This window comes from Diplodia seriata (assembly GCF_021436955.1).
Source record: "Diplodia seriata strain FDS-637 chromosome Unknown scaffold_3, whole genome shotgun sequence".
NCBI lineage: Eukaryota > Fungi > Ascomycota > Dothideomycetes > Botryosphaeriales > Botryosphaeriaceae > Diplodia > Diplodia seriata.
Window position 1 is genome coordinate 3,077,346 of NW_027117310.1, and position 20,467 is coordinate 3,097,812.

General features: G+C 55.0%; 7 protein-coding genes across 7 annotated transcripts; 2 read left to right on the forward strand and 5 right to left on the reverse strand.

Moving 5' to 3' along the window:
* Nucleotides 1-4,249: 4,249 nt before the first annotated feature.
* On the reverse strand, nt 4,250-6,086 carry SLS55_003618 (uncharacterized protein; the record flags this gene model as incomplete). The annotated part of the gene is made up of 3 exons (XM_066775089.1): nt 4,250-4,414; nt 4,481-5,484; nt 5,531-6,086. 3 exons carry the CDS (start codon nt 6,084-6,086, stop codon nt 4,250-4,252), a joined length of 1,725 nt encoding a protein of 574 aa, XP_066635208.1.
* Nucleotides 6,087-8,316: 2,230 nt separating this feature from the next.
* Nucleotides 8,317-9,857, reverse strand: SLS55_003619 (uncharacterized protein; the record flags this gene model as incomplete). Its single annotated transcript, XM_066775090.1, has 2 exons — nt 8,317-9,302; nt 9,353-9,857. 2 exons carry the CDS (start codon nt 9,855-9,857, stop codon nt 8,317-8,319), a joined length of 1,491 nt encoding a protein of 496 aa, XP_066635209.1.
* Nucleotides 9,858-11,342: 1,485 nt separating this feature from the next.
* SLS55_003620 (uncharacterized protein) lies at nt 11,343-12,347 on the reverse strand (the record flags this gene model as incomplete). The annotated part of the gene is made up of 2 exons (XM_066775091.1): nt 11,343-12,319; nt 12,344-12,347. 2 exons carry the CDS (start codon nt 12,345-12,347, stop codon nt 11,343-11,345), a joined length of 981 nt encoding a protein of 326 aa, XP_066635210.1.
* A 278-nt stretch (nt 12,348-12,625) lies between these two features.
* On the forward strand, nt 12,626-14,442 carry PBN1 (protease B nonderepressible form; the record flags this gene model as incomplete). Its single annotated transcript, XM_066775092.1, has 3 exons — nt 12,626-12,823; nt 13,143-13,527; nt 13,583-14,442. 3 exons carry the CDS (start codon nt 12,626-12,628, stop codon nt 14,440-14,442), a joined length of 1,443 nt encoding a protein of 480 aa, XP_066635211.1.
* A 217-nt stretch (nt 14,443-14,659) lies between these two features.
* Nucleotides 14,660-15,256, reverse strand: EFM7_1 (Protein N-terminal and lysine N-methyltransferase efm7; the record flags this gene model as incomplete). The annotated part of the gene is made up of 2 exons (XM_066775093.1): nt 14,660-15,229; nt 15,251-15,256. The coding sequence occupies 2 exons, from the start codon at nt 15,254-15,256 to the stop codon at nt 14,660-14,662; spliced, it is 576 nt and encodes a 191-aa protein (XP_066635212.1).
* Nucleotides 15,257-16,145: 889 nt separating this feature from the next.
* Nucleotides 16,146-17,589, reverse strand: AOS1 (E1 ubiquitin-activating protein aos1; the record flags this gene model as incomplete). The annotated part of the gene is made up of 4 exons (XM_066775094.1): nt 16,146-16,955; nt 17,003-17,174; nt 17,223-17,280; nt 17,478-17,589. The coding sequence occupies 4 exons, from the start codon at nt 17,587-17,589 to the stop codon at nt 16,146-16,148; spliced, it is 1,152 nt and encodes a 383-aa protein (XP_066635213.1).
* A 419-nt stretch (nt 17,590-18,008) lies between these two features.
* Nucleotides 18,009-19,840, forward strand: SLS55_003624 (uncharacterized protein; the record flags this gene model as incomplete). Its single annotated transcript, XM_066775095.1, has 2 exons — nt 18,009-19,663; nt 19,717-19,840. 2 exons carry the CDS (start codon nt 18,009-18,011, stop codon nt 19,838-19,840), a joined length of 1,779 nt encoding a protein of 592 aa, XP_066635214.1.
* Nucleotides 19,841-20,467: the final 627 nt, after the last annotated feature.

A 20,467-nucleotide genomic window follows, 5' to 3' on the forward strand; every position in this document is an offset into this window, starting at 1 on the left:
GAGTGGGCAGCGGAGAAGCGTGTTGGGTCTGCGAGAAGAGCAGACTGCGGCGGAGACTTTATGGCAGGAGGAGCTCCCCAGCCGCGGCCCGCCAAAAAAGTTGCAGCCGCAAACAAACCGTTGACCCAGCAACCGCTTGACATCACCACCCGCCCGTCCATCCTCCGTGTCCGCACCCATCCCGTTTTGACTGGCCAACCTGCTGCCGCTATTCCCACCCTGCCTTCCACTTCGGGCCAAGCCGTCGCCTTCGCCGGTTTCAACATCTCTCCGCAGCCGCCGCCTAGCCAAGGCGCCTGTGTGCCTGCCTCATGGACGCCGGCTTTTCATACGTGGATCGACAGGGACGTTGCCTCACAAAGCCAATTTGCGCAAGCTTGCACCATGCTTCGGATGACCGATTCCCTTGATCTTTGTCTTCGTTGCCATTGTCACCAGCATACAACGTCTTCTCGTGGGCCGAGATCCAAATGTGCATCGGAATGCCCCGGGAACAAAGGCTCCCGACAGACCCTTGAATCAGCTCCGGGGAATCCACTCCTGTCTCACCACAGCAACCTGATGGTTGGGGCTGGGAGCTACACGCCCTGCCTTATTTGCCACCGACAAATCTGTCTTTCCCAACCACGCCTCCCCAGGAATATCATGCTCTACTTACTATCTTTGCACGCTATTGTTCAATTTTGAAGCGTGCATTTATATGCTGAAATCTGCTTTGATTGCCTGGGAAACAACAGCCGAAAGGATATCTTGGCGAGGACGGAAGAATGAAAGTTTCTGCAACGTTCTTACAATGGGAGACCTTGCTGTAGCGGTGCTTTTGTGATAGCTGCGGCTACAACAGCCTTGGTGTGGTGTGCATGGTTCGGTTGCCACTCATTGCTAATGCACCGCCGGTACAACGAACATGCTCTGGTCGCCCTTGTTTCAAGGCCAAGAATCAGCCCTTTTTTTTTTTTTTTCGCAGGTGTTAGTGTCAGCATTCCAGCGGCAATCCGTCCATCGTATCTGGTATAAAGGCCTGAACTCTCAGCTGTCCAACGATACGCGGTCAGCTCACCTGGTACGGCAAGAAGGAGCCATTATGGCAAGGGCCATATAGAAATCTCGTAGAGACTTGAATGCGTAATGCCCTCAGCAACGAAAATGGTTGGGCAGCCGATGCAACTGCCATGACCATTGAGTGGCAGTAGCCAATGGACCCTGCATGCGTAGGAGGCACAAGACGAGCTCGCACCCAGGGTCCAAGTCCAAGTTAAATCGATACAGCCTGTCTTCTTCCTCTTTCGCCCACCATCCAACAGCCGCACGTATCTACGAGCAACCCGAAGACCCAAAGATCCCCAACTCCCTCACTTCCTCACTCCTTCACTTTTCGCCAGCACCTTCTACCAACCAACCACTCGGTTTGCGCGGCTACGTCACTCCGGCAAGCAAACCCAACCGGTACAATACAACGAGCTGTTGGCCATTCACCTGAACCCTTTGCTATCATGTCCACCCAGCACGATCCGCTCGCGGGATCTCCAAGTACTGGTCGGGATGTCGCTATGCAATCCCCCTCACCTTCAGACCCGTTGATCGGTGGAAACCCCGAACAAAGGAAGCGCCGGAGAACTACGTCTTTCACAGATGACTCCATCTCCAATGGATCACCAAAGCAGCTATTCCCGTACTTCCCTGATGGCGACACCGTTGTCACTTTGAAGGATTCTGCGAAAATCCACCTTTGGCGACTCCACAGCTGTGTTCTTTCCGGAGCTTCGACGCATATGAGAGAGGTTTTGACAAGCGCGGACAACCTGACTGGCACTGTGGAAAATCTCGAGGGTGTAAAATACCACCTGACCTTGGCTGAATCGCCACAACCTCCCGCCATCCCGCTTCTGGTTCCCTGCTCTTTGGACCATCTTCCAGAGGAAGTTTTGACGAGAGACCACAGCTCTCTCTACCAAGATTTCACGAGCCCATCTCTGACCCCCAGCAGAGGTACCAGTGTTCCAACAGTAAAGATGGAGGAGCTAGACGGCCAGAGTGTGTCCCAACGTCCTGGCAGCCATTCAAGCTTGGATGCCCGCATCCACTCAGAGCTTTGCTCGGCCTACGACAACCTCTTTCGTCACACATACAAGTTACCTCTGCGCCTTAGCACGGCCACAAATGTCCAACACAGTCTGCTTCAAGCAGAGTTGATGGTCCCAGTGTTTCGTGCACATGGCTGCCTTCCGGACATTCAATCACACCTCGGCAATCATCTCTCTCAGTATAGACATTCATTCTTCGAAGCAATCGCCCGTGATCCTTGCCGATGGCTCAAACTATCAATTGCACTCGAAAACAAATCAATCTACACAGATTCATTCGTGCATCTCGCGGGCTCTTTCACCAGGAATGTCAAACAGGACAGCAAGCTCCGAATACCCACTTCTGTGCTCAATAAGCTGAAGAAGAAGAATGAGCAACTTCTCCACATGCAGGAGAAGGCCATCGGAGAGCTGTTCCGTCTGACGATCCATGTGGAGAACAATCCTGTGAGCATGGGAGATCAACTCGAGACATGGACCGTGGTTCAGCTTTTCAGAGATTGGTTTGCTGTAGAGCTTGATAAAATTGAGCGAAGGAGCACGGGAAACAACAGGGATTGGAAATACTCAGCATCTACTTCCAGCAATGTCTCTTCTGTGGGTATCGGCTCACTCCTTCGCCGGATCCAACGCGGTGGAGAGGAGTATTTGGCGTATGACGTGGTGTTGAAGGGTCTGAAAGAGACCCATGAGTTCCTGGGCAGCGATTGGGAAGACTTGGCGGAGGATCTCCGCACTCTCAAGAAATTTGCCTCGAAGGTGGTGGGACCGCTTTGCCGCAACAACACCATGCTCGACCCAGAGCTCCACCAAATCTCGTACCTCACATGCGTGGATGTGGGAACAAGAGACCTACCATGGCTGGTAGAAGCGGCAGGAGTGTGAATTTGTGTTGAATCTCCAGGCTGGAGACACGAGCTCGGAGGGAAGATTATTTATCTTATGTAGGGCATACTGGAGAAGCCCTTCAACTTTCTACTTTTGACGGTGAGCCACGAGAAAAACGGTTCCACATAGGCAACATGCTCATCTTTTCAAAGAAATCACTCGTATTACGAAAGCATTGTGCACGTCAGAAGATTCTCTCTTCTGAACACCTTTGCTTCAGCTATTCGTGAAAGTGTGGCATAACGCCCCTAGCTAGACCGGTGGTAAAAGGTAGTATTACTTCACAGCGCGTTGTGACCCAGACTGCAGAGACTCGTTCAAGTATTACTTGAACAAGGTATGACCCGTTGACCGGAAAAAGACCTCCCCGATATTAGCAACAGCCTACAACCCACTCGAACAAGCAGCTCAAGAAGACAACTAAAATACAAATTCGGGTCCCGGTACGCACTGACCGTGAATATGTCTGAACATGTCTATGACCACCTCTCCTGCCACTACTGCCGCTCCCCATTTACCACTAACCCTGTGAAGTTTAGACTCTTGCACTGAATTAGGCTTACAGTAAGTTTTCGGCGGGCAAGTACGCTGGTTCATGTCGCAGGGCGGTAAGCATTGCGCATTTGCCACGCATGTCAAGCCCGTGCCGCATACACCGGATGAGGGGCAAGGATTAGGCCGTCCGCTAGTGCGCTGACGTCGCCCGTCTGTCATTGATGAATTCATATTGATGTCAAAGTCATCTGGAGGCGTGTCTGGCATCGGAGCAGAGAGCTTGTCGAGGACAGATTGCGTAGCGACGGTGAAATTAAATCCCGACAAGGACGCGTTGGTAGAACCCTCAACACACATGGAGCTTTCGTGCCACGTTGCTATAGCTGCGTCCCGCCATAGCTGTGACATATTGTATATGTTGTCCACAGTGTAATATAGTCGGCAATGGGCGGGTTCGTAGAGGAATTGTAAGGGGACAGTCTCGTTTTTCCGGACCTGGTCCCGAAGGTTGAAGCCGGCATACAGGGTATATATACCGGAGTCCCTGTCTTGTGGGAGGGTGTCTGTACTATCGTCATTCATTGGGTTCGCAAACTCGATATCGAGGTCCAGTGAGTCTGCAGAATAGTCTCGAGCTCCACGGCTGCCGCTGGCGTACTGCATGGGACCGGGCTCGGGTCGACCGCCCATGACAATGGTACGTACGCCGGCTTGGGTCTTCATCATCTCGACGAACAGGGAGCATGCGGATGAGCAGAGGCCATCAGTAAGCTATCAAACCGTCAGTAATTGGATGCCATGGTTTTCTCGTATCCCTGACTTACAATGACGATGTCGTCAGGGGACCATTTGCCAGTATTCGAAATCTTGTCGCTGTCATTGTATCCATATGGTACATCTTCGAAAGCTGACTGGTCAAAGATGTAACTTGAGAGGTTGTAGCGTTCCTACAGTCATGCTTACTCATTATTTGTCCTTGTACCAAGTGAAGTGAAAAGTGATCTTCAACGTACCGTGGCAGAGAATGTATCACCATTGAAGGACCGCGGCCCGTAATACTCGGACCATGTGCTAAAGTTTTTGCCGGTGTCGGCATTGAGACGGCCGGTGATCACCCATTCATTCCCCGCACGTGTGGTGTAATTCCTGGCATCTGCCTGGCCGTTGCGATTAAGACGCTCCCACCAATTCGTCGTCGTCTTACCTAATGCGTTCGCGAGCGGATGGCTTCGTCTTCTGCTACCAGCGAAAGGCTCAAGACCGGGAAAAAAGCGCTTGAACGTGTCCAGAGCCAGAAAAACGGCACCGCCAGAGTTCTGTTGGAGATCGATCACCACGCGTGACAAATTAGCTGCGCTCGCTCCGTCGATGAAGGACTGCACGGTATTTGAGAAGTTCTGGACATGGTTTCCCGATTGATAGAACGTTGGAATGCTGAGGACGGCAACGGACATGTCATGAAAGTAATACCCGCTGACGACACCGCCACCAGTAATGGACAGGTTCTCCTGCACGATGTCGGCATTGGTCGGATATCCGCCGTAGCTCTCATTTGACCATGAGTGCGGATCTGTATCAGGCTGTTGCGGCGTGCTTCCGGACGTTGTCGAGCTTGCTTCGATGGGAGAGCTTCCGCAGCTGGAGTCATCGTACGAGGCCGGATACAAACCAAGCACAAAAAAGTTGTAGAAGTCGCCGGGAGTAGTCAGGGGACCGGTGCATCCCTGGTTGTTGTAGAAAGCCTGCCAGTAGGTGTGGATGATAGTACCATTTGCAAGGGTGAAGTTCAGCTCATCTCCGGGATAGAAGGTGGCGGAAGTCGAGAAGATGTTCGCCCCGCCGAGAACATCCTGGGTTGGCTGATTCATCAACGCGTTCCAATCGGCGTGCGGCTCAAGAAGGCCAAAGGAATTCTGGGCGGCAAAGTCTGCCAGGTACGTTACAGTCTCCTCCCCATTGATGGCCGTTATTGGGGACGGTTCGAAATCTGGGTGGTCTCGGTGCCACGTCAGATGGTCTATGGCTGATTAGTCTCTGGCAGCCCCAGATACGGATATGCTTACCTGTAATGTAGACTTGCGGGGCTTGTTTGCCATCGACCGAAACCGATGAGATATAGAAAGGGCTGCCAAAAGAGAAGACGGAAAGGATTCCGGCATACAAATTGACATGCATGTCATGCATCGAGTAAACAACTCTCTGAATGTCGACCTCAAAGTCGAGCTGGCTTGTGTAGTGGCCTGAGACGACAGCGCTGCGGATCCTCTCTAGTGCCGTCGCGACATTGATGGGTGGCTGACGATAACCTTCCGGGGGATCTTTCAGGTAGGCGAGCGTGCTCTGGAATTGCAGAGTTGTGTTGTAATATTCGATGAAGCGCAGCGCGACCGCACCGTTGAAAGGCACACTCCGAAGGCACTCGTAGGCGTCAGAGGCGAAGAATACCACAGAGTTTGGGTCAGTGTTCGTTTCGTTGATTATTTTACCGCATATTGTCTGGTCAACTTCGGGGTTGCTGGATGGTGCGGAATCATCTCTCCTCAACGGGTGTGCAGTCTGACTGCAAGATGCTGAGATCAGTGTAGCGCACAAGAGCGCGAGCGTATGTGCGATACGCATGATGAGAAACAGGAACCAATTTGTAAAAACACAGAGCAACGAGAGTGTCAATGTGTGGAGTGTAACCCTTCTTGAGATAGAACCCCAAGCTATTATAGACGATATAAGGAGGCTCGGTCTCACCTAGAGTCAGCCTGGTGTTGCGCTGATGCCTCGTGCTGGCTCCCTGGCTGAGCACTGGGGGTCGCTTCGCCTCAGTGGCTGCTGCAACTGCAGGGGCAGGCTTTGCCCGATCCTGTCACTCGGATAGGCCGGGGCTGCTTGAAATGTGTTTAGCTACCTGTTTCATGTGATGGCTCGAACAGCTGCGGTCGGCAAAGATATGACGCCCATAACGGCGAGTGTACTGGCTCAGCTGCAACAATACATGTCCAGATGCTTTCGTTCAGGTGCACACTGTTGTGATATCAAGTATACGATCCTTCTATAGGTAAGTTACATCGAGCCAGCAGCTGTGTGCCTTGAGCCTGCAAGTGTACCGGGATCTCTATAGTTGGAGCCTGGAGGAGGCTGGATCAGCCGAGTCTGCCCTCCAGACGCCCACGTAAGCCGGGCTTTCCGGTGGCTTTACTTTTCAGCTGTCAGCGAAGCGCCAGAAATATCCCAGATGGGCTTGAGATATATTTACTGAAGCTGCGACTGCCAATCGTGCCCAGTGGTTCCAGGATCTCCTCTGGATTGGCCCCTTTTTGCTCCCTCCTCGCCTCGACCACGAAAGGCAAGGTAAGATGACGCAGACACACACGAGCACGGTCGTCTTACCTCCGGACATTCATCGTGAACTCTTCCGCTGGGTGCTTGAGTCAGAAGAATTTCGGGCGTGGCGGAAGGCTGAGAGCAGGTGGCAGCTTCGCGTTATCGGAGGCCCTGGGACGGGCAAGGTGATTGGCCTTTGACTACTTTCCCCCGCTCTGGCTGAACAGTTCGTCACAGACCACGTTCGCAAGCCTCGCAGTGTCCGAACTTGAGAGTCAAAGCAACCTCACCCCCACAGCAGCAATATTCATGCGATATGGCTGTTCGCTCCCTGCACGTAAGGTCGTTGCAGATGTCCTGAGCAGTATGAGCAGGCAGCTACTATCTCATTGGCAGAGTGAAGAGAACCGTTACGATGACCTCGCTCGAGAAGCTCCTCACGATGACGAAGCACTGGATCGCATTCGTCAACATCTCAAGGCCATCTTGGACAGGGCTGGGCGCGCCTTTCTCGTCATAGACGGTTTGGACCAGTGCGGGCATGAAGCATGGTTCCGCTTAGAAGAAGAACTATCGAAGCTGAAGGATAGTGGTCTGAGCATCCTCGCCGTCTCTCGGGTGCCATTCGGAAGAGGGATCATGTCAGAGATTTTTTGTGACCGTTGCTCAAAAGAGGACTTGAAGGTCTACTGGCAATGTTGCAGTTGCCACGCAGATGGCTACGCGGTGTGTGATGATTGCAAAGTGGATGGAAGCATTTGCCCAGAGTGAGTTCCACACACATCTGCATATCCAGGCGGATTCTAATAGCGACAGACACCGATTAGTATTATCTGTGCTTTGTGACCGGGTCTACTACAACATCTGCAATGGTACAAAGCCCCAGGTTAAGAAATACATCGAGTGGGATCTGGAACGAGAGCATGGAGACCTTGGCCTTGGGTCCGCCAACGACCACAAGCCTCCTGCATCTTCCTTGGGCAAATCTCTTGTAAGATACAACAACGATCGTGCAGCTGACGGCCTCGTGGCTTGGATCGTAAACAAAGCGGATGGAGACATCACTCAGGCCAGGCTTCGGCTGGATCTAGTGCGCGAGGTCAAGTCAATTGACGACACGGAGTTCGCAATTGACCGACTTCCCGACAGTGTAACTTCACTGTTCGAGGCCGGCATCAAAAGCATCCAGGAGCAGGAAGAGCCGCTTCGCACTGTTGGGCTCAATGCAGTTTGCTTGGTGACTGAGGGCCATGTGGATCAGGGCGTCGAAGCCAGGCATTTCCTGAAAAGGCTGCAAGCTTTGTGCAATCAAGAATGGACCGAAGGTTTCGAAAGCCATCCTCTGGACAGTGTCCTCCACGCATGTAGGGGCTTCCTCTCCGTTTCCTTCTCACACGACGAGGACAAAGACGCGAGAGTGCTCGCATACCATCGCGATTTCTTTTTCTACGTGTTGGAGGATTACAATGAGGGGTTGAGCGCCGTGAGAAGAGGAATGGTGGCTATCTGAGTCTGGAAGTCAAGTTAGACTAGCTCATATCACCCAGAAATTGATACTGTCTCTCCCAGGTGAGCCGCTAGCAGATGGATCAACACCCAATAGTGAGAACATGCTGTCCGATCTCCCTCTAAATGAGAATTTGCCCGCCCTAGCAAAGTGCAGATTCTTGTCCGTGTCCTTCAGGAGAAGACCGATGCCAGAGTACTTCACCTTTTCGTGACCACCGCTTGCACTTGAATGCCTGCTGCAAGCGAGGACTACGAGTTTGCAATCCTTATTCGGCCCTTCAGGATCCTCATCAGGGAATGCCTCGAAGGCATCGTTATCCTGCTCATTTGCCGAAATATCCAATCTCCAGCCTGTGCCGTGGTCCAACGTGCGGAGACGGCAGTTAACGACGGCCCCACGCATCGCTAGAGGTTTCTCAACAACATCAAAGACTTGGAGTTCGTCCGAGTTGCTCGAAAGGTTCGCGTCAAAGCTGACGGATTTGTCCTCGTGGTTGCGTATAACGTAGAAACGTTCTTCGGCCGGTAAGCGGTCCGCCAACTCGATCTCCCCTTTTACCGATGTCCACGACCAGGTTGGATTACGGCGAAGCCCGTCCACGCGGGAGGAGTTTCGACAGTTGACCACACGCCAAGCCAATTGTTCATGCAAATTGTTCTCCCACATTCCCTTCTTGAAGCCCTCCCCTCCAAGGTCATCCTTAACAAGCGTGGCAATCCCCAAGATGGCAACAACCTTGTCATTTTGGTTTGTCAGATCGCATTTGGTATAGCTGCGGACCGCTTGTTTCCAGAAACGGTCCACTGGGACGTCGGCGTCTCCAACAAGCGCATTCCGGTTGGTGGACGTGATCTTTTGGAGCCGCAAGCGCCAGTGTCGGTCCATAGAAGCGACCGTGTCCAAAGGTCGGGGCAAGCCCAAAGGCAGAGCCTCACAGGCGCTGATGGTGGAGCACTCCCAGAACACCTGTCTGTGGGAATAGTGCAGGAGGCGTGGGGAGAGAAGCCGTTCTGCCATGTCAGTAACGATGCTTCATCTTTGAAGGTATCTGTATACGTACCCTGGAACACCCATGCGCGGGTATAGAGCGTGTTCTGCAGTAGCTGAGAAGCCCAAAGCTGATGTGGAAGTATAACCCAGCGTCCGGGCTGTTCAAAGAGCTGCATGCTACTGTCGCTCTGGAAAGATGCGGGTATCACATCCTGGTCAACTCTTTCGCGGAACAGCCCGCAGTCACTATGCTCGGCATCTGCTGCAGCGATGTTACAATGGGAGTTTCTGTAGATCTGATGCATTTTTTTGCCTTCGATGTCGAAGTCGCCGCGTGGTCCTTGCATGATACACAAAGAATCGATCCAGATATACCGGATGCCCAATTGCCTTGTGACCTGGATAGCATGCTCAAAGTTCAATGGGAGTTCTTCCATGCTGATCCCATCGACTGTCAATCTGTCTCGGTTCTCTGCCTCGAGTTTGAGGAAGTCGGGCTCCTCACCCCAGCGGTGGCTCAACGTGACATACTTGTCGACTTGAACATCATTCCCCGTCTCGACAACACGGATCATTTTGTCACCGGGAGCTTGAACATCGACCAGGCGCTTTGGGACGAAGGGCTCTGCCGTTCTCTGCCGACGACAGTCGGGATGATGCTGCTCGCATTCTTTGAACCACTTGGTGATTTGCTTCCTGGCCGGTGGCGAATCGGTGCCAGTTCCGAACGTTGTTTTTGCTTGAGACAATCCCCGATCTGTGCTTCTCAATTTCTGTACTTGGGGAAAAACGAGAGTTGCTGACCTTCGTTGCGAAATGCGTAAAATGTCCTTGTCGGAGTCTCGACAACTTCGCCAAAAGACCTGAATGTGATGACAACTGACTGGAGACTTTCACTGATTCTTGCTGATCTCCGCAAGCTCCAACGATGGATTGGCAAGTCCGGAGTCTCAGGAGACAAATGGAGAGCTTTGATATCCTCCCACAGCTGGGCACAAAAGATGCATCCTTCGTTGGCAGCTTTCTCCAGGCTCGACATCCACTCTTGATGCTCTCCCCATGTTCGATTGGACCTGAGGATAGTCGAGTCACAAAAGTCACAGATCTTGAAAAGACCAGAGTGACTGCAGGGGACGCCCAACAGCGACATACTTTGGAGGTTTAGGCACCAGCAGCATTCGTGGGAGGACTTGACAAGAAGATGTTTGCTGCGCCGTTAGATGGAGGATACTCGACAATTTGGACGCGAGGCTGAACAGACAGGCCCATGTGCTGACTCCACTTGCAGCGCCTATCGAGCGGGACTGCCGAGAGCCAGTAAGTCTGCTTCGTTCGTGGTGCTGCATGTTTGACCCCAAAGGTGCATGCGTCAGCCGGCTTGCAGGTTTATGTGCCATCTAAATGCAGGATCACGCGGTTTCAGCAAGGCTGAACGGAGAAGTCCGTATAAGTGGCGCGGAGGCCACACGCCATAATGGTCATCCGGAGCGGCGATGATGCCGAGGGACCAATGATCAATGGAGACGCATGTGATAAAGGGCCGTAAGCCTGGAATTGGACAGAGTAAGCAGTGGAATAATATACCGCGTTTCATGCATGGTGGAGTACTGGACCATTGGATAACAAGTCATGATCCGGTCTACATGTCCGAAGGGTCCAATGGAAGAACACACGAATGAGCTGTTGTCTGACGATGACAAGGTGGGCTGTATTGCATTGGAGCAGGATCTCGGTGAAGAGATGGTGAGTCGTGCTATTCACTCAGGTAAACTTTCCGTTCACTCCTCGTCTTGTATTGACGGTTGTTGAATACCCAGTCCTTGTTCAACAGGCCCGAAAGCTTGCAGATGCTCGGACTCGGTATGTGCTGTTCCGATAGGCTTAGACTGGATTGCTTAATGTAGATATCCTCTGTGGCCTGGCTCAGATTGCCTGATGATAGCCACGCACGTGGGACTGACACAGTCGAGGAATTAATACAAAAATCACCCTCGCTCTTCATCTTGTCTTGGTCCTGCTCATCTACGACTTCCATTTGAATTTGGCCGTGCCGGGTTGAGTTATCTTCGCCTTGTGTCTCCAAAGCCCGTACTCTCGTGCCTTGTAGTGCTTGGGGACGGTGATGAGGGTCCTCTATAGGTCCCAGATGACCCTTCCCCAGCATTGTTTCCGAACATACCGCTTCCACGAGTCGAGTTACCTCGATTGCCGCGGCCACCCGCATAATAACCAGCGGCAGCACCTCCCAATGCGCCGGACCAAAACCCAGGCCGCCATCCTTGGTTTCCTGTATCGTTGCTGGGATACGACTTGCGTCCGTAGTTGTAGGGGGGACGTGGGGTGTAAGGCGGTGGAGGGTCGTCGTCTCCGGGGCCGTCCCAACCTCCTCCTCCGCCACCTCCGCCATCAAAGCGCGGTCCGGTCCAGGTATTAGGATCCCTGGAACTGCCACCGCCGACAATGCACGCTTTGAAGATCATCCAGATGACGACTCCAAGGAAAATGACCCAGAATAGAACAGAGATGCCCTGACTGACCTGATCGCCTTCCGATGATCCACCCCCGCTCCCCCAGCTGCCCTTGCGGTTCCCATATTTCTCCAGTCCCTGGGATGTCAGCATTAAGCGGTACTCGACACCGCAGCTGCCCTTCAGAATATACGGGTCGTCAGGCGAGTCATAGCCTTCGCAGATGACGTCGGTAGAGCCGAGCTTGAATTCTTCGGGAAGGGAGGCTTGGCAGGTCCACTGGATGTTCTCGTCATCGTAGTCGGAACCTGCATTTTTGCAGCGCATCACGTCGACTTCGTACAAGCCCTTAGCATCGCCGCCGATGCATGTGAGCTGCGGGGTGGGGTTAGCTGGGTGCGCGGAATGCGACAGAAAGGAGTCGCGTACCTGCGGAATAGGCGACACGCGGCGAGCAGAGGTTTTCTGGCCATTTCGGAGAGTGAGGGACTTGACGTTGGAGAGGAGGACGCTGTTCTTGGGGTTCCTCGCAGCTTCGGCGGATTGGGAGGCGGCCAGAGCCAGGAACGCTGGCGCAAGAAAGCTCGACAAACGCATGGTGATTGTGATGGACTCTTCCCCAAGCAAGGAGGAGAGTAATCTCGTGGGCAGCTACATAAGTAGCTAGGCGGGCGGCAGTGGCGTCAGAGGACACGGTGGCGCGAGTTCCAGGCAACTGGTCGAAAAGTTGTCGAAGCTTGCAAGCGGCAACAAGAGATCGGCATGGGAGCTCTGTGGCGCTAGGTCGCAAGCGGAATGGCGCGCAGCGGCAGCTGGCCCTGGTCCTAATTGCGACCACCTGGTCATCGGACCTCTCCACCACAACACCATCCAACATGAAGGAGAGAATTACTTATCTGCTCCATATTGGCGAGGAGGCCTTTGATCCGGCAAAGCTCACCGTCAGCAAAGACAGCCTGGCGGTTCCTCCCCTCAAAGCCGCCAAGGAACACCGCTTCACCCTCGGCTTCTCTGAGCTCCCGCAGGAGGTAGCTATCCGCATAGTCCCTAGCCACGCTGCTTTGCTGAATTCTGTAGCTCCTTCCTGTCCTCAAGCAAACTCACGAGCTTCATATCCGCTGGGCCACTGCCCAACCTTACATCTCAACCCCACCCTACGTTTCCCGTGTTTCTCCCGGTCTCCATGTATACTTCACGCCGCGCAAGGGCCAGAAAGCGTATGCCACCTACGCCTAGTATATCATGTTCCCATGCTCACATCCCTCTAGCGACGGCCTTTGCTCAGCCTTGAAGACAACTTTCGGCAATGAGTTAAATTGCGAAACTCCATCGGTTCACATTCTCCCATCCGGCCATGTGACACCATCCGAGTGCTGATCTTTTCTCTCCCAGGACACCTTCATTGGCGTTCCAATCCTTTCCGAACGCTTCTCCATGTCTGCATCTAGCCAATATCACAGCCTCCTTCCATCGTTGCAGAACCTTGTCTCCTACATCTCGGAGAAATTCTGCACTGCCGACGATTGCAGGACAAAGGCGTCGTCTCTGTTGTCTGCAAGCTACATAGACTTTGACGTCGACGCTATTTCTAATGCTCTAGTCATCAACGCCTTCTGGGCCGAGGGGCCTACTGAGGGCGGCTTATGGAATGAGGAGATTTCACGCGGGAGGGCCGACACCATGGAAGTTGGTGTCTTGAACAACGAAGTCCCACTCGAACCCGAAGAGTTATCTCTTTCTGGCTTCCTCACAGTAGTCGGTGATGACACAAAAGCTAGTATGTGCCCTCATTTCCGCTTTACAATCTACTGTTCATCACTAACGCGCTTAAGAACCCACGCTCTTCTCCTTCCCCTCTCGCCATCACCCTCTACCCTCCACCGCACACCCCGTCCATCCAACTTACTACACCACATTCAACGAGCCTACCGGCCTACATCCTACCCTCAAACTCTCATTCCCTCGACCCAAGAAGACTCTCATCCCGCCCGGGCCGTCGTGTCTCTTGCATGCCTACATAACTCTCCCATCCACCTTCTTCCTCGACAAATACCAGTTCTCTGACACACTCTATCTCGCCTCCCACAACCTCCGCAACATTTTTGCTCACGCGGGCGCCACCGACCTCGAAGCCCCAGACTGGGTCGTCCCCCAATGGGGCAGCGTCGCCCTCTTCGAGCTCGCGCACCCCGTCCCCCACCCCGACGACGCGGACTCGGCCCCACCGAGCGCCGACGCCGCCGTCTCGGACTCAGACGACGACTCCAACTTCGAGGCCACCATCCCCTTGCACCTGCGCTACCTCCCGCCCTCGGCCAACAGCTCCGGCCTCGTCAACGCCTCGCTGCCCTGGCCCACCGTCTTCTGGACGTGCCCGGCCGAAGAAGGCACGAAGATGAGCGTGAACCCCTTTGACCGCACCAACCTCGGCTATGAAGGGCTATTCGGGAACAGGGCTATGTTCTACCACGTGCCGCCGGCGAAGGACGGTGGAGCGGGCGAGGGCGGGTTGGTCGAGACGCTGAAAGTCCCGGTGCTGGATCTGGATCGGGCCTGGTATGTCGAGTATGGGACTGTGGTTGCGGTGGTACTGGCGACTATATGGTTGTTGATGAAACTGGGTGGTGTGGTCAAGAATGCAGGCTTTGGGCGAGGGAAGCCGGTGGCTGTAGAGGAGAAGAAGGGCCAGTAGATATGGGAAAGTTCACGTAGCAAACGAGCGATAGCAGTGAACGGAGATATGATGTAGAGATCCGATTTCAGAGCCATGAATAGAATAGCTTCCAATTTGCACAGCTTGTCCTGCTTCATGTCGATTTGCGAGACCAACATACCATTTGAGACGGTTCGGACGTGAGGTCGTAGCTGGCACGGCGCGAGCTAACTTGAAGCCGAAAGCTTCAACAAGCTCACTCATCCTTCGAAAAATAACCCACATCACCGGCATCACTCCCCATCTTGACCAGCCTCTTCCTCATCCCTTCTGCTCTCTTCCTAGTGCCCTCGTCCAACCCGGAGAAATCGCACTCCCCAACCCACGACCCAATCCCGTGCTGCAACACATTCCTTGCCCTCTCCTTGCTCCCCCGCACGAGCCCCACACTCCCATGCAGCGTCATTCTCTCCCTGCTTTTATCATACACCCCCCGGTGCAAAATATTGTTATTGTAGAACACACAATCCCCCGGCTGCATCACCACGACCTTCATCCCCGGCAGCTCCGGCTCATACGGCCCCGCCCCCCTCTCCTCCTCCGTCCTCGCGCGGTTCTGACTGCCCGGGACGACAACCAAGCTGCGGTCCTCGTACAGCGCCAGATTCCACTGCGCATGCAGCGCCTCGCCCTCCGTCAGGCGCGCCAGCTCCTCCTCGGGCGGCACCTCGGGCGGGATGTCGTCGCGATGCCAGCGCAGCTCGAAGTCGCCGTCCGGCCTGACCAGCATGTTGTACAGCTCCATCACCAGCTCGTCGTCGCCGGCCTGCAGCAGCGCCTTGCACACCCCCATGACCGCGTCGCCGAAGTACGATTCCGCGAACTCGCCGGCGTGCGGGTTGGACGGGTGCAGCAGGTGCTGCACGCCCCAGATGCCCTCGGGGCCCGGGGTCGATGGCCACGGCGGGAATTGCTTGGGGAGCGTGCGGATGTGGGGCCAGTCGCCGCGGCGCGCGGCGGTTGTGAGGCGACCCGCGGCGTCGCGTAATGCCTCGACCTGGGCGGGAGGTAGGAGGGAGGGAATGTGGACGAAGCCATCGCGGGCGAGGGCGGCGCGGAGGGCTTCGGGTGGGGGGACGGATGGGGCGGCGCTAGTGGTGGTGGTCGTCGTCGTCTCGGTTGTGGTGGCCATGATTCGTATATTTTTTTATTTTTTTAGGAGAGGATGTTCTTGGATTTGCAGATGTGCGTTGAGCTCAATCCGGTGGCAGAGCGTAAGGCATTTCTCCTGGGGGACAGAGAAATATGTGGTGGGAGTGAGATCGCATGGGGTTGCAATGGTTGGTGTTGCGTGGTGGGCCAAGGTCGCATGTGCGGGGGCGCCTTTGATCGGCATGATAGAGCTGCGGGCCGGCGGGGTGCTCCATCTCGCACTTCAAGCACTAGCTATTGGAACAGCAAATGGAGGGGCGGCAGAATCCAACAAATTGGCATCTCCTGACCATAGCATGATTGTCTACCGATTTCCATTTTTGGACCTTGGTGCAGTCTGTAGGGCATCGTCCCCTTCACTATCTTCTATCACTTGTGAAAAATTCACCTACCTAACCAAAATCAACTGTCTAGGGAGTATCTCGACCCATGTAACAACTTCATCTTCATGCATTGTTTTGTTCCCATGCTCAAGTATGCCGCCCGAATTCCCAAACGCCGATATGCCACTCTGTGTTGCTATGACGTCATCACGTGGTGAATATGGGGTGCATGGCATAGACCGGCGCCTTGGACTCGTCACCGTCAAACAGCATGAGGTTTTGGATGGGTTGCTCCCGTCGGCCGATAACGTTGATGACATCCTGGGCCAGTTGGCCACCGATGAAGGCGGTAACCGGCGCCAACTCGCTACCAAGATCCTGCAGGAACTTGCGTAGAAACTCGCTGGTCAGCGTTTCAATTGGCAGCTGCAGCTCCTTGTGCTTCTCGGTCGCCAGGGTCGTGAAGAGCTGCAGATCGGCCGGTATGTGCGAGGGACTCCTTCCGTTGACCTTCTGAAACTCCCACAGCGCACGGAAACACGTGAGGAGCGGCGTGACCTGGCGGAGCTTGCGACGGTTGCCCTGGTACTCCGGCGGAAGAGGAGACGTGTTCGCAAGAAGGAGTGGCGAATACATCTCACGCTTGGTGACGAGCTCCACGCGCTTTCCGTTCTCAGTACCCTTGTCCGAGAAGGCAATGAGAGAACGTGTTGCAGATTCCTGCCTCAGGGTGGTGGCGACGTTGGACTTCTCGCGCTCAATGACGTACTCGTGCTGGATGAGATCTGCGAAAATGTAGCCGTACATGCCTTGGGTGCCGGCGGCGTAGAAGGGCTTTTGCGCCAACCTGGTCGAAGCATCGACGGTGGAGAGAGTGGTAAAGTCCAAGTCCGTGGCGATGACAAGGTCGAAAGGCTGGTAGAAGTCGGGCACCTTGGTTCTGATGTCTGAGTTGTCCGCGACGATCTCTACACGGGGGTTGAGCCTCTGCACCTGCGGGGCAGCAGCTACGGCGCGCTATGTGGTGTCAGCAGGTGGTGACAGTCCGCAATCAGTCAACTTACATTCTGGCCCACGTCGGCCTCAGAGATGAAGAACTGGGAGCCAAGGTCATCTTCAGTGACGGGCTCGTGGTCCAAGATGGTGAGGGACTTGATGCCGGCAAGGACCAGGTTCTTGGCGACTTCGTTGGCAAGGGCCTTGACCGTAATGAGAAGCACGTTTGCAGAGCGGAGTCTGGACGAATTAGCGCAATAGGCATGGAGAATGGACAGAAGCTCTCACCTCTCTTGAGCCTGAACACCCCAGAGACGGATCTGTCTGTCGTAGAGGGCAATCTCATCTGCACGTCAAGTCAGCAGGCACATGGATACGACTCGTGCGGCAACGTCATTTCCGGAAAAGCGCGAGACACGGGTCGGCGGAGGACCAAAGAGCGGGAACGTGACGAATGGAAAACAGAACGGCGAGCCACGAGTGGGCGCAGAGTGGAACAGGGCCAGGGCGGGAGGCGGGAGACGACAATGGGCGAGACGGTACCTGGACTGATGGTCTGGGCCTGGGCAATTGAGGCCACCACTTCGCCGGCCGGGTCGTCGGCAGGCAGCGCGCCGTTGTGCATGGGCAGCGTAGCCGAGGTGCCGGTAGCCATGGGTTCTGTCATGTCGGGCAGCACCGTCCGAAGCAAGGTCGGCAGGTTGGGGAGGGAAGAAGAGGCTTGATAGAAAGTTGGCTTAAGCGGTGCCTGAGCCGCACTGGCGACGGGCGCTACGCCGGCCTCAGTTCGCGTGGTGCGGATCGCCGGCCGTGCGCCTTAGGGCCCCGAGCAGGCGGGGCCTCCGAACTGACGACGTCCATAGCTCGTCAGCCACTGCCAAAACCGCTTCCTCAACTCCCCCCAGTTTCTCCACTCCCGCCCTGTCGCTCCTTCCCCTTCTGGGCCTGCGCGAGTCCCAACCAGTGTGGCCCCAGAGACGCCTCTGCTGCGAGCACGCCCACTCCCGCACCCCCGGCCTCGCAGGGCTGTGACATGACGCGCGCCCCATCCCGGTCCCTTTGTCCACCACCATCATGTCTGCTCCCCGTTACAACTTTGACTTCCCGCCCGCCACCCAACAGCCCGCCTCCGACCAGGACTCTGCAAACTTACCTGCCCGTCTGCAGCACATTCGCCAGGCCCTGCAGCGCGAGCGGGAGCAGCAGCGCGCCGAGAACGACGTCGCCGCCTCGGAACGCCGCAACCGCCTGGCCGACCCCAGCCAGCCCCCCATGCCTCGCCGCAACCGCCGCGGCCCTCGTGGTCTTAGCAGAACCCACGGGGCGTTCGAGGATCAGCCCAGACGCATACGCTCGCCTCCCCGCCTAGAACCCTCCGATCCCCCGACTTCGGCAATCCGCAACAGACCCCATGCCGAGCCGAGCCAACGCTTCAGTGCCTTGCGCCGTGCACGCCAGCAGCGTGAGCAGAGCAGCACACCTTTGTCCGAGCTCACCGAGCTGGAGCGTGCCGGCGAACGCCTCGCCGAGATAAGCCAGAGCATCTCCCAGCTCATCGGCCCCAACAATCTGTCAAGCTCCGAGCTGCTGCGTCTCGAGTTCGGTCCTCCCAGGGACGATGCGTCTGAGCGCAGGAGCTTCAAGCGTAGAAAGCTGGACCGGGATGATGCCTCGGCCATACTCAGCTCCAGATACGGCCATTTTGGCCAGGTTGTGCCGGGCCGTCTGAGAATGGAAATTGTCAGTTGCGACGGTGGCGAGTACAGTGACAACTCGGGGGATCTTCACAGAGTCGATAATGCTTTGAAGAACGATGCTAGCGTCTATTGCACTAAGAAGTCGCATTGCAACATGATTTTGAGACACCAGGGAGAGAGTGCCTTTAGCTTGGATAAGATCGTCATCAAGGCGCCCGAACGGGGCTTTACCGCTCCGTACGTTGACTCTGACGAAGGAACTTTGTTGGAGGCTGCTGACCCGAAGGCAACGAACAGTGTCCAGGAAGGTATGATTTTCTTGGCCATGGACACCGAGTCCCTTCTCTCCGGCACTGCTCCCTATCAAATCGACTACGGCGCTAGCTCTTCGGCTTCATCTCGTGCGTCCAGTACCTCGTCCTCTTCGTCCCGCCGGCCCGAACGCATCTCCCTCCTCGAAAGCCTCCATGACCCCGAAGTACTCGCTGGAATGGCCCGCCGCCATGACTTCCGCGATCGTTCGGAGCAACAAACCCCAGAGGAGCGTGAGGCAAGGTTTGCACGCTTGCTACGCATGAGGCGTCGTCTGGAGTCGAGACAGCACAGGGACACCACCAGCGACAACTGCGACTATTCCGAGTCGACCGATCGGCCTGCCATCATTTCACCAAGTGCTCCAACCCCGCCTCCGGCTCTTCAAGGCCTCCACGTCACCCAGGAGGAGGATGATCAGTCGAGCGAGTCCGAACCAGATCAGCCCAGTGCATCCATCATGGCAGATCGACTGCGAAGAGATAGCCGTTGGCGCGCAGAGAGCGAGGAGGACGATTACGAGGACGAGATGCGGAACGTCAACCACCTGTGGGACCGAAGAACCGGGCCTGGCATTATTCGATCTGCACGTAGGAACACTCCTAGCAAAATTGAGCCTGAAGAGACCGCGGTGGTTGACGGCGACGTGTTGGCCCCTCATGCGAGATTCTTTATGCAAAAGAGCAAGAGCAAGATCACTATCCGATTTGACCCGCCCGTGTAAGTCTTTGTTCTCAGTCTTGGTCCAAGATGGGTACTAACAAAGTTGACAGAGCCGGCAAATTCATTCTGCTCAAACTCTGGAGTCCGTCCAAGCATGGCAACATTGACATACAGAACATTGCGGTCCATGGCTTCTCCGGACCGCGCTACTTTCCCGCTGTTGAAATGCGCTGAACTTGAATATTGCACACGACGTGTAGGGGTGCATTTGATGGCGTTGGCGTTTACTTTTACAACGATGGGACGAAGATGAGACACGGTCAGATACCCGTTCATCACCACGGGTGACATATCCCGCCCGACATGTGGTACATAGGAGCTATGATTTATTCTTCAGGGACAAAGGAGAGAAAGGTATTCTATATGTTGGACAACTTCTGGAAAACCGAGGCCCGTACAACTCTTGTATCCTCACTAAGAGTCTGCGTCAGACGGCGGGTGGCGGCGGGTCCTGCGGACAGAAGCTCCAATATCCATTCAAGAATCGAGCGATATCACCGGCCAGGCATCGAGGCCGGGTTGTGTTGCTCGCTCTCCGAAGCCAGTACCCATCGAGTGAACCTTTGCAATGAATCGGACAATTTGTACTGGAACCCGACCTGGCGCATCGGTACGACAGACAAGAAGATTCCGGTCATGCGGAAACTACAAGGCCATTCATTTATTGTATGCGAGGAGTGGAGGAACCGAACGCCTTTGGCTGCTCTCGCGTGCCCGTACTGCACCAAAGATCCGCTCTGGAAGTCTTCTCCTTTCCCTGAATTCGTAGCAGACCAGGCATTCTGATGCAAGAACATATTG